Raw genomic sequence first — 13,317 nt, forward strand, 5'->3', positions numbered from 1 at the left:
ATGGATTTTTCATCTCACTTGCAACATATTATATCACTACTTTGTTGTTAATATATTACCCTAAAATAAATCTTGCTAGGAAATATTTGCCAGAAATATTCTAGCATAACAAGAATATATACAGGTAAATGTTGAATAAAAAGTGAGGTTTGCCTCACTGTGGGCTAACTAGTTTTTAAAATTTATATACCAATAGCTAATGTCTATCCTGTAGGTTATTCTGAATAAAGATTCCCAAACATTTCACAGTTCTTTCTCCCTATATGATTTTTATTTTAAAAGATATATGATAACTGCTTAAAAATCCTAGATATGATTAGCTAATTTCTCTAAGAAAATGTTTGCATAATACAAGTAGTCTTTGTGATTATCTAACAAAATTGTCTTCATTCATTAGCATCAACTGTCCTTAGCCTTGTGTCAAGTGACAGATATCATTTACATTTTAGGAATAAAGAAGAATAATTAATTAATTTTTATGCCCACATTTTAAAGTGTTATATTTTAATAGGACAAATGAAATTATTGCTCCTCTTTTTAGTACTAAAGTATTTACCTTGTGTCTAATACTTTTCTTCATTTGCTGATCAATTTATACCTGCACCTATATTTCTTCTTTTCCATTTTGTCATTATATAGAATTCCTGAAACATATGTTCCCACTGAGCTAGTAGCCCTGATGTTAGTTTACATTATACAAATGATAACTGATAAGGAAATGATGGGATTAAGTTGTTCAGGGAGTTGCAATAACTTACTATGATAAGAGCAGCTGCCATATCAGTTTTATTAACCCACTAAATCACTACTAATAAATAAGATAATAGCTTTTATCCGTCATGTCTGAAAACCAAGATTTGACTGATCAAAGTCTACAAGAAATTAAAATGTAACTTCAAATCAAACAGTTTACTGTGTGCATGAAATCTCATGAAATCTAATTGGTGGGCTCAACTGTGTTCTCCCTTACCCTGCTGAGCCATTTTGAGCAAGGGTGGGACGTGGCCTCTTTTGCTAATCATTGTATCTTTAGGACCTAGTCAGCACCAGGACAGACGAAAAATGTTTACTGAATAAATGAATATTGATAATGAAATTGTTTTGACAGCATGTACCCTATCTTACTATTGTTTGCACCTCAAAAACTCTTTGGCACCATGCTTTGTCATCAATATAAATATGAATGGATTGATGATCCTTGCTATAATACATTCATAACATAAAATAGGCAAGAATTACTTTTCATTAGATACTCTTTGTACCTATAGAATTTTGATTCATTTTCATTTATTCAAAATCTAAATTTAAAAATTTTGGGACTTCCCTGGTGGCACAGTGGTTAAGAATCTGCCTGCCAACGCAGGGGACACGGGTTCGAGCCCTGATCCGGAAAGATCCCATGTGCTGCAGAGCAACTAAGCCCGTGTGCCACAACTACAGAGCCTGTGCTCTACAGCCTGTGGGCCACAACTACTGAGCCTGGGTGCCACGACTACTGAAGCCCACGCGCCTAGAGCCCTTGCTCCGCAACAAAGAAAAGCCACAGCAATGAGAAGCCCAAGCACTGCAATGGCCCCCGTGATGCAACTAGAGAAAGCCCGCGCAGAGCAACGAAGACCCAACACAGCCAAAAATTAAAAAATAAATAAATAAATTTATTAAAAAAAATTTTGCACAGGAAGAAAAAAATTATTAGCATTGGTGGTAAATCAAAGAGAAGAAAAGAAAAACACAAAAGCAAAGTCAGTTTTTATCTTGGTTTTCAGAACATGCAGAATCTGCCATTGGGATTGTTGGTTTTCTTGGCAGGGAGGGGATGGTAAGAGAAAATGAAGGGATGGAGCGCAGAGCTTATTATTTATTTATAAATTAATTAATACCAAATTTATTCATATATTAGAAATAATTCAATAGATATTTAGTGATAGTATGTTTTGGCACTACGACAATACAAAGTTTTACAAAATTACTAGGAAAATTGGGAGAAATTATAAATTCCTGTTTCTGCAAAATATACTTACTTCTTCATTTATATTTCTATATCATCAATTGTTCATATTTCCATATACAAAAAATGTTTTTCAAATGTAAATTTTTAAATATTAAACATCCAATAGAAATGATGATTGTGAAGATAATATACCAACAGAGAAAACATTTTGGACAAAAATTAAAAGCAGAAAGCAAAATTGTGTTTGTGCTACAAATTTGCTTTTATAGAAAACATAAATATCTCTAAACAAATATATAATAATTTAAAATGCCTTATGATTGATGCTTGAGAAATGTTGTTAGCTCTCTGAAGAAGAATCTAATATATTAATTAACATTTAAAACTGTTAGATCAGAAAAAATAAATAAGGAACCTCCATACTGTTCTCCATAGTGGCTGTATCAATTTACATTCCCACCAACAGTGCAAGAGGGTTCCCTTTTCTCCACACTCTCTCCAGCATTTATTGTTTGTAGATTTTTTTTTTTTGGTGGTACGCGGGCCTCTCACTGTTGTGGCCTCTCCCGTTGCGGAGCACAGGCTCCGGACGCGCAGGCCCAGTGGCCATGGCTCACGGGCCCAGCCACTCCACGGCATGTGGGATCTTCCCGGACCGGGGCACGAACCCGTGTCCCCTGCATCGGCAGGCGGACTCTCAACCACTGCGCCACCAGGGAAGCCCTGTCTGTAGATTTTTTGATGATGGCCATTCTGACTGGTGTGAGATGATATCTCATTGTAGTTCTGATTTGCATTTCTCTAATGATTAGTGATGTTGAGCATTCTTTCATGTGTTTGCTGGCAACCTGTATATCTTCTTTGGAGAAATGTCTATTTAGGTCTTCTGCCCATTTTTGGATTGGGTTGTTTGTTTTTTGATATTGAGCTGCATGAGTTGCTTGTATGTTTTGCAGATTAATGGAACAAAATGGAGTTATTTGTAGTGATGTGGATGGACCTAGAGTCTGTCATACAGAGTGAAGTAAGTCAGAAAGAGAAAAACAAATACCGTATGCTAACACATATATATGGAATCTAAAAAAAAAAAAGAAAAGAAAAAGAAAATGGTCAGAAGAACCTAGAGGCAAGACGGGAATAAAGATGCAGACCTACTAGAGAATGGACTTGAGGATATGGGGAGGGGGAAGCGTAAGCTGTGACAAAGTGAGAGAGTGGCATGGACATATATACACTACCAAACGTAAAACAGATAGCTAGTGGGAAGCAGCCACATAGCACAGGGAGATCAGCTCCGTGCTTTGTGACCACCTAGAGGGGTGGGATAGGGAGGGTGGGAGGGAGGGAGACACAAGAGGGAAGAGATATGGGAACATATGTATATGTATAACTGATTCACTTTGTTATAAAGCAGAAACTGACACGCCATTGTAAAGCAATTGCACTCTAATAAAGATGTTTAAAAAAAGAAAAAATAAATAAAATTTATACCTCAAAAACTCAAAAGTTCAATTAAACAATATTTTGTTGATATGACTGATATGGGAAAGAAGAAGCTTTATCAGGTGACAAAGCACAAACTTTAGAGCCAGATAAACCTTGATCTAAATGCCAACATTGTTATTTTATAGTATCTGTGTGGCCTTGAGCAAGTCAGTGATCTTTGAACTGCAGTTTCCTCCTTTGTAAAACACAGTAATTCCAATCTTGTATTGTCATTGTGAGGATTAGAGAGTGTGTGTGTCTGTGTGCATGTGTGTGTGTGTGCTGCTCAGTAAATAATAACTTTTAATTGCATTGCTGATTTTTGGATGTATTGTGAATATCATATTATTAATTTTATATTATTATTAATAATTTCATTACTATTAAGGATAGTGAGGTTGAAAGCATATTCATGCCTCCATTCATTCCTGTACTTTTCCATTTAATTTTCACACCAAACCTGTAGATAATGGCATATCCAACTTATTGATGAAAAGCTGAACAGCTCATCTAGTTGTATATGGGAATATGGGATTAAAGCTCAGATTTGTCCAATTTTAAGCCTCATACTCCTAACCACCAGGCAACTCTGCCTTTTGATATATTATCTTCCAAGATAAAAAAATCTAAGGGTATTTCTTGGAAATAAAGTCAGGAAAAGTATCTCGCTAAGTATAATTACATCAGAATATTAACAAGGACAAAATACACAAACTCTACATCTTGCCATATCTTTCAAAATACTTAGTTTACATATAGAAAAAAATTTTCCCCATGATATGAAAATACCAAAATATAATATGCAAGTTATAAAAAGCAAATGGCATATCAGGTAAGTAGGAAAAAATGCAAATTGTTAATGCTATGCTCTTGGGCATCTGTTCTCAGATATCAAACAAATTGCCTGAAGTCACTACATATTGTTACAACATAAACCTACACACTGGAGCCTCATTGTGTCACAATGGACAAGGTTAATGATTCATCCCTAATCCTAAAGCCTCCTTCTAGGATTAATTGACTTTCTCTGCAGCCTGCCTGCCTGTCCTCTTGTAGATCCTGTGAAGAGGATTTCTCTGCATTGCTTTGCCTCTTTTTCCACCATCTAACTATCTCAAACACTATCTAATCTTTTCTCTACCTACACAAGTCAGTAGGAATCAATTCAGTAGAAATTAGGCAGTTAAACTGATTCGACTTTGAAAAAAAGCTGACTTGGTTAGAAGGAATGAGCCAATTTTGTCTTTTTCAATCTGGCATTTCATTTCTCAGGCCACAATACTATTCACATTAATAGGAATCAATTAAATGACATAAATTGATAATCTATTATGTAGCAGACCACAGAAATAGTATGAAAATGGGCGAGACAAAGTCTCTGTCCTCAAAATACCACCTTTTAAGGGGAGGAGATAAGTTAATTTCGCATTAGGGTAGGTATCAAAAACTGCTATGAGGGTGCAAAGAAAAGCCTACAAAACATCAAGAGGCTAAGAAAAGATTCAAAAGAAGAGGAAGTTCAGGAGACATTCTTTTAAATGGATAGGATTTCAACACACCTCTAGGGGAAAGGGCATTTTTCATGGAGGAAGACAGCATGAACAAAACAGTGGTGGTTGAGAGGGAAGCAAAGGGGACTGGGCAATAAATTGGTGACAGCATAGGCTGCATGCTGAAAAGTGAGAAGTAGATAATAAGGTAAGAAAATGGTTTGGGACTAAATCATAATGGACCTTGAATGTCAAGGTGAGAAAAGTTTGTCATGAGCAGGCGAAAATGTCTGAGGATGACAGAGAAATGATTGAACTTCAGAAGGTCAGTTTGGAAGAATGGTATTGAACAGACTAAAAAGACAGAGTCAAGGCCAGTTTTTGAAAGTGAGAATGGAGAGAGAGATTCAAGAGAATTCATAATAAATTAGGATCTATTCTTTTGGCAAGTGACTGAGCCAAAAGACTGAGCTAGCCAATAGGATAACCACAAGTTACATGTGGGTATTAAGCATCTGAAATGTGACTAGTCTGAATTGTGATGTGCTGTAGGTATAAAATACACACGGGATCTCAAACACTTGGTAGGAAAGAAAGAATGTAAAATATCTCATTAATAATTTTAATTTTTATTATATGGTTAAACGATCATGTTTTGGATATATTGGATTAAATAAAACTTAGTAAAATCAGTTTCATCTGTTCCATCTTACTTTTTTAATATGGCTACTAGAAATTTTTGATTTAAATATGTGGTCACGTTATATTTCTTTGGACAATGCTGAACTGGATGTTAGAGCCGAAGGAGACACTGGACAAACTAGAAAATAAGTGGCAGAAGAGGGAAGAGGACTTGGTAGTGTTGCAACAGAGAAGCTGTAGGGGAAGTTTTATGCATTTATTTGTTTTAAGAAGACATTATCAACAGGTTCAAATGCTAGACAGGTGCCTAGGAAGATCAGTGACAGTAAAAATAAGCCATTGAGTTTTTGCCCAGGTAAAGAAATGGACAGGACAGAGGCATGTGATCAGTGTTAAGGCAAGTGAGCAGATAGCTACTCTCAAGAAATAGCAGAGAGAAGAAAAATAACAGAGCAATAACAGAGAATATAGCAGGTTTGAGACGATTTTATTTTATCAACACAGAAGAGATCTGGATATGTTTGTAGACAGAAAGAAAGGAACAACTAAAAACACAGTGGACAGAAGAAATAATGGGTGAACATGAACCTGTAACTGGGGGTTCTACAAGGGTTGCCACAAGAGATAAGTAAAGCTAAAGTTATCAAGGGAGAGAATTCATGACTGCTTATTTTATATTTATATTTCCATTAAGTCATATGGGCATGGCATTTGTCTTGAAGGGAAAAGAGGGGAATATAAAGAAATTATTCTCTGGGAAAGAAAACCAGAGGAAGAACCTGGACCATGTTCAACCCCTGGCTTTGGCCTTGCTCTTTGGAAGTGTTGTGGATTCCATTTGGTCACTTATGTAGCCATATGTATTTCCCTTTCATGACACTGGTACCTTCAGTCGTGGCTTTAAGATTATAAAAATGATTCATTTAGATTATTTCATCAGAAAAAATAATATATTATGATTTTTCTGTGTAAGTTTTGCTTTTCAAACATTATTTTAAAATCCACTTATTTTTCTTTTTAGGTCTTAGAGTTGGTAAAAGTCTGCTTTATTAAGAAGAGAATACCTAGCTCTATTCACTGATAAAGACAATACTTGTTTCACATTGCATTAGTCCTCATATACAATGCATCATATGTACAGATCTGAAATGTGCTCATCCATGTGCCTTACTTTGAATGGCCTCTTGTTCCAAGCCGCCGAGTCGTCAAGAGGGGAAATTTTTGACGAATTGTCTAAAAAGAAAGTCAATTGCTTTAGTTTTTAGAAAGTGTGTGTTTCTGTTGCAAGCCTCTCATATTCAATTAATTCTAGAAAGCAAATGTTGAACTTTGAGTAAATATTTAGTCTGGAAAAAATAATATCATACACATATTGATACATAATGACACCTCAGCAAAGGGAGGGAGGTGCTTTTTTGATGACATTGTTCTACTGCCCTTTTCTCAATGTCCAAAGCAGATCATACCAATATCTGCTCTTGCTTGATGTTACTGCCAAAGCAATTATTACTTCATGTATGTGCTTTGTGGGAAGATTTGGGTTTCTTTATCGTAATTCTTTGCAGAGATTTACCCACAATTAAGTATCTACCTCCAACCCTGAAAGGACATGGAAATTTTCTTTGCCTTGCCAGATCTTCAAAGCCGTGTTTGAAACTTTTTCTTTTCTACGTTCCTTTCTCTAAATTGCCTAAAAGTTAGCATTTGATTAAAGAACAAAAATCTCTTCTACATAAAACAGGGCTTTTAACCTGAATCTTAGGAGATCCATACATGATCTTCTAAAGGCTCCATGGCAAACTCTGTGTATTAATATGTGTTAATTTCTTGGGGACTGGCTCTGTAGTTTTTATCAGATTCTCAAGGTGTTTTATGGCTCCCCAAACAGTTAAGAATGACTGCCATAAGGGGCACTAATAAAATATTAAAGCTAAAATGCAGCCTCCTCATTTTACAGAATGAGTGAACTGAGTTTTGAGGAAGTTTAGTGCTTTTCAGGTCTTGCAACAAATTAGAGTCTAGGCTAGCACCTAAATCACTGGATTACCATGCCCTTATCACACTGTCTCCTGTAAACGATAGGTTTTCAAAATAAATTAATAAATTATTTTACTTAAAAAAAAACCTGGGAAGCCAGACCATAGTAATCATTATTTTCTAGACAACGAGTCCCTCTACAGGTTAGAATTTGGATTTCAGTTTATAAGAGATGCAATATTTGAGATCTAAACTTCTTACAATTTTTCTGGGATATCCTTGGTTCTTAGATAATAGAGCAAGACAAGAATCTCAAAGAACAAGGCTCTCCCAAGAGATTGATATTGTTTCCTGATTCTTAAAATGAGATCAACATATGTAAGTAGAGTAATGTCAGCTATATAGGTTCCCATCCTAACCACACAGGTTGGGTAAAAAGGAATGTTTTTAAATGAGAGAAATTTAACCAATCCCATCACGACATCTTGGAGTTTGGAGTGTAACTATACTTAGAACAAATGGAGAATTAGGAGAACTATTTATGAAATAGAATAAACACAGTCACCAATTACATTAACAAGATACTTGTCACCTGCACTTAATTCTGCTTCTCAATACAGGCCATACCATACTCTTTAATGTATCCATCTTTGAAAGGAAATATTATTGCTCAAATACAGCTTCCTTTAAGGTCACATTAAATCTTCTAATAGCCAGGGTTCTAATATTCAAAGCATACAGTAATTCAAGGTAAAACAAATAGTAGGTAACATCTAGGTTAAACATATAATAGTTCCAAATACAGCCAAGAGATTTCATTTACAAAACAGATTCTTAATATTCTATAAGAAAATTTGAACAGATAAGTTGGTTTCCATACTGTCTGCCTGACATGACTTCAGTTGTAAGGTAGTATAGCCAATATGTGTTATTTACCTTTCCAAAGGTGGCTGCACAGGCTGGCTCCAGTTTCTCTTTCCGGCAGAAATCTAAATAGTGTGCATAAAGGATGCACCGTGGCAAGCAAACTCCTTCACATACAATGTAATTCTCTTCAAGCCTAAGAAAAAGGGCGAAGAATTAGGTCAAACCTTTTCTTTATTTCTTCTTTCCTTTCCCCTCTCACGTTGATTTAATGCTCCTTTTGAATACAGACTCTATACAAATGAGTTCTTGAGCAGACATGAGTAGACTTCTTTTATTCTGGATAATATTAAAAATATGATCACAAGGATTAAAGTTAGAAGAGCAAGAACCCCAATGAACACCTGCTAGTGCAGTTAAAATACCATGGCTAAGACAAAACCACTCCTGTGTGGTCCACATCCCAATGAATAGGTCTCACTTCTGTGTAAGTCTTCCCTGTTCAACACGCTTTGCTCTGTGCTAATCAAATATGAATAGTGAAATTGAAGGTGATGGTTTTTAAAAATAACATTCTCAACACTAAAGGGCTGCCAGGCTTCAGGTTGGCAAATGTCTATAATTTCTTACTTTCTTTCACAAACTAGTTCCAAACACTGAATAGTTAGGGAAGCATGGTGATACATTTATTTGCAAAATACATAAGAGTAAATTAACTTCACTTAAGTTCGAAATGGTACCGATCTATTTCTATCTCTACACTTTTTACTGTAATCAGTACTTACAATTATCTAAAAGATCCTGTACACTTGAAATATACTGTTATTCTCTATAGATGCTTCCAAACATGACATATAAATTCAGCTCCATATTATAAGCATAATTATATAAACTTTGAAAATTTAGAAGTAATTCCATTTAATTTGGATGCCTGCAATTGCAATTACACACAATTTATATAAATGTAATAAAATATATTTAAGTGTTATAAATATCTGAACAGCAATCAGAACATCAGAACTTGTAGATTCTACTCTCAATTTTTCTAACCTTTGAGTAGATGATATTGGCTAAAATTTACTTATACTCTTTTTATGTAGAGTAAAATCATAATTACTACTATACAAGAGCAATGCAATATAGAATATGCATTCAGATTAAAATTGAGTGAAACTCTTCTAAACTCTTTAGATCTCTGATTTAACACATTCCCAAGGTGCATGAGATAAAAGCTACAGGACGTGTTTCCTAAGCAGGTAAAGTATCAGACATCCATTTTTCTATGACAAAGGAAACAAATGAATCAAAACCCAATAAAATTTGCATACATAAAACCAAACACCTAGTTGATGGTGAAAATTGAAGTTAGGCAGATTTTTCACTTTAATTTTCAATTCTACAGTTTAATATCCCCGCTATAATCTATAACCTTAAGGAAAAAATTATCAGAAGGTAAATAACTCACCTAGGCTATTTTTTTAAAAATTATGTAACACTTTTTTAAGAGAGAGTATGGAGAATTCAAACAAAATGACAACATTTTATAGTTTCAAAAAATATGAAAATTACTGAGAAATATTCAACTATTTAAAACTATATTTTAATGACACGTATATAATGCCCACTTTTTCACCTGGCTATTTTGATGGTGTAGGCATTATTTTTGTCTTCAAAATACTGAAAAATCCTATACATAAGTATAATGTTAATTTTGGGTATGACTTTTTTCTTTAATTGTAATGCATTTACATTTATAAAATAAAAACCCGTTTGTTTCCATTCATTCAAGTTGAACTGAATAATGCAAGTGATCATTCAAAAGACCTTCATAATATATCTGAAGTCAAAACCTTTTAGCTCCAATTATCCTAAAAAAAATAGTGTGTCCTAAATATTTCAGATAATTAGCTCAACTATTTACTGCTCTAGTAGATTCTTAACCAGTAAACGTGATATCAACCTCAATAGTTAAACCATAATTTTAGAAAGATATTTAGTTTATATTTCAAATATTTGAAAGAGTTAAGGATATAATTACAAAAATTTACTACATGCAAATTGTAATTCAGTGTTTAAATAAAATAAGATGTGCTAGTTTTTTTAAGATACTGTATTTTCTATTGTATTTTTCTAAGATTTAGATCACACTTTACATATAAACAGATCATGTAACTTATCAGCAAGTAGACATTTTTACTTATTTTCGTCTTATTTGGAATTTGGAAGGAAATTTATAGTTCTATTTCTTCACACTACATAGAGAAGTATAATATTATGTTTTTACTTTAAATTTCTCTTCCTTTTAGAATATTATAAAATGTACTGTATATGTAGAGAGCCTACTGATAAACTCTTGGTTTTTAAAGATTTTCCACAAAATCCAATTAGTGATATTTCACTGTAATAAATCATATGTGAAAGGTAGTTGAACATTTATTTAAGTTAATAGCGTCATCTTAACTGATTTTTCTATGTCTTCTAGTTCAAACACATTTCATCTTATGGTCAATACACAATTTTGAATTTGCCCTCTATGGATAAAGGCACCGTTAAGATCCTTCCTCCTTTTAAGTTGTTTTTAAGAATCATGTTTTATAAACATAAAAATAACAAATATATAAGGACTGAATTGATTGCATGTTAAGCAAATAAGTAATAAAAAATTCATTATTGCTTACATTAGAAGAAATTATAGTTTTAGTCAATAATGAACAGAGTGATGGTTTTTATTTGTATTGCAGATCATTTTTCACCAGTACCAGAGTATGTCTCTATACCAAATATTCAGTGAAAGCAATTTTTGGATGAATTTCTAATCGGTCTTTTAAACTTCTCCAAGAAAGTCTGAGGGAGAAGCAAATTGAGAAAAGCAAAGAATCTGAATATACTGACTTTAAAAATTCAACAGGTGCTTAAGGGTATCGTTGGGCGAGTCTTACCACTGCAGGGTGAGCTGAGTCTGCTTCTTTTTATCCTTCATAATCTGCGTGATGGTTTTCTTCTGAGAGAGGTGTGGATCGGTTGCTTTGGTTTTGCTGTCTTGATTGTCCGCAACCTCTTCTTCAGAGGAAAAGTTACCATTGCTTAAATGCATTTCTGATTGCAAGTTGAAAAGATGATAAAGAAAATCAGAATATACAATCAATTAATTAGCCTCTAAATGTATCTTGGCGTCAAACAGGGTGGCCTATGGGGTTCAGAGGAGAGCTATGCAAAATCCTTTCGACTTAATTTCTATTTAACAATCATTTTCCTAGGGGAAATATATGCGCGTTTGCGGTATGTTTCTTTTTATTATCGGATGCCCTGTAAAAAATACATCCGCGTCCCAATCACGTCCCGGGAGGGGGCAGAGCACTCACCGGCTTTAACTCCCACCGGCAGCTCCGGGTCGTCCCCTTTCTCCCCGCTGCCCAGCGCACCCCCGGGCTGCGCTTCAGCCGCCAGGTACACCCTTTCTTCGGGGAAAACGAGCAAACCCTTGCTCAGGAGCTGCACACAACACTCCTCCTGGACTTCGGGGGAAACCTGGGGAGAAGCCTGCACCTGCAGGAAGGCGTCTTCCAGCTCCGGGACCTTGGCCATCCTCCTGGCCACGGAGACTCGGGCACCCGCCGCTCGACCGGCTCCCAGCGGAGCCCCGAGGCCGAGGCGGGGCGGGGCGGGGCGGGGCGGGGCTGGGGACCCGGGGCCGCTGGGGCGGGGACGGAGGCTGCGGCTCGGGATCCCCCGGGCGTCGCGGAGAAGGAAGGCCGCGCACAGGTACGGCTTGGACAGCCCTGGGAACTGGGTGGGCCGAGGCGGGACTGACTCTCTCCACCTGTCTGCCATCCTGGCAGATGCTCAGCTTGGAACTCACTTCCTCACCTGCGCTCGTCGAGCCTGAGCAATGGAGTCCCATTCCCCACATCTCCTTTCCCTTCTTTCCTCCTTTTCTCTCATCTTGCCCTGGGACCGAGCACTCTTTCCACACCCAAAGCTCCCAGAAAGAACCAAGGCTGCTTCCGCGGACAGCCTTGACTCTGCAGCCCCAGGCCAGGAGAGGAGGACCCCAGAGCACCGCTCAGTCTTTGCACATGTCCTCGGTTGATTTATTCCTGAAGTAATCCTAGGGGGTGGTGAGGGCCCTTCTCAGTGACTTGGGACAGACGCCATCGCATCCCACAAGTGTCCAGAGGGCCCTGCTCCCGGGGCGCAGAATGCCGGGCCTCTCTGCCCTCCAGGATCTGGCCCTGAGCTTGGAGGAAACGATGCATTCACTCCCTACACGTTTTGTAATTTAAACGCGTCCCTGACGATCCTCACCTCTTATACCTAGTAGTAGTGCAATGGACGTTTGTTGAAATGAAAAATGAAAGAAATCGCCGTATTTCATTTCCAATCCAAACTGGCAAGAAAGTCATGTGGTTGAAAATATCTTGTTCTCTAAGAAGGAGAAGTCAATAGACTTGGGGTCTCTGTTGCCTGACTGCCACATAATCCTTCATTCCTTTCATCTTCTGTTCTTTTGACAGGTAATGCCCTGTGCTTGCTATCTATATGCTTAGTGCTCTCCAGAAAGAGCAAGAATCCTGCTTTGGTTCACATCGCCTCACCACAACCTGCAACCTGTCACCCTCATTTGGAGTGTTAGAAAGATAAATCACCCTTAAAGTTTAATTTAATATTAAACTATATTACATCAAAATATAGCATAGAAAAAACAAAATGGGACCCAAGGTGATAGATGGCTGAAGGGTGGATTTTGGGGAGGAGTAATACAATCTAAGAGCATTAACTTGCCTAGGTGGCCAAGATTATGAGTGTATTTGACCCTTACCCATTTTTTTTAGCACCACTTATGGGAAAGGCACCACCTCTCTGTCAAAGGTTTTCTCCTTAGCTGTACCTCCAGAAGCTGGGTCCAGG

At 36.6% G+C, this 13,317-nt stretch overlaps 1 protein-coding gene across 1 annotated transcript in view; it reads right to left on the reverse strand.

The window, feature by feature from the left end:
• Positions 1–11,994, reverse strand: part of RFX6 (regulatory factor X6) — a 55,976-nt gene extending 43,982 nt beyond the window's left edge. Inside the window, exons 1-4 of the mRNA XM_027087869.1 lie at positions 11,772–11,994; positions 11,349–11,505; positions 8,482–8,605; positions 6,740–6,801 (exon numbers count right to left, since the gene is read on the reverse strand). Coding sequence (XP_026943670.1) covers positions 6,740–6,801; positions 8,482–8,605; positions 11,349–11,505; positions 11,772–11,994 — 566 coding nt within the window. The remainder of the gene's footprint in view (positions 1–6,739; positions 6,802–8,481; positions 8,606–11,348; positions 11,506–11,771) is intronic.
• Positions 11,995–13,317: the final 1,323 nt, after the last annotated feature.

Source organism: Aethalodelphis obliquidens, unplaced genomic scaffold (genome assembly GCF_003676395.1).
Source record: "Aethalodelphis obliquidens isolate GAN/ISIS:26980383/991018 unplaced genomic scaffold, ASM367639v1 scaffold3, whole genome shotgun sequence".
In the NCBI taxonomy this organism is placed as follows: Eukaryota; Metazoa; Chordata; class Mammalia; order Artiodactyla; family Delphinidae; genus Aethalodelphis; species Aethalodelphis obliquidens.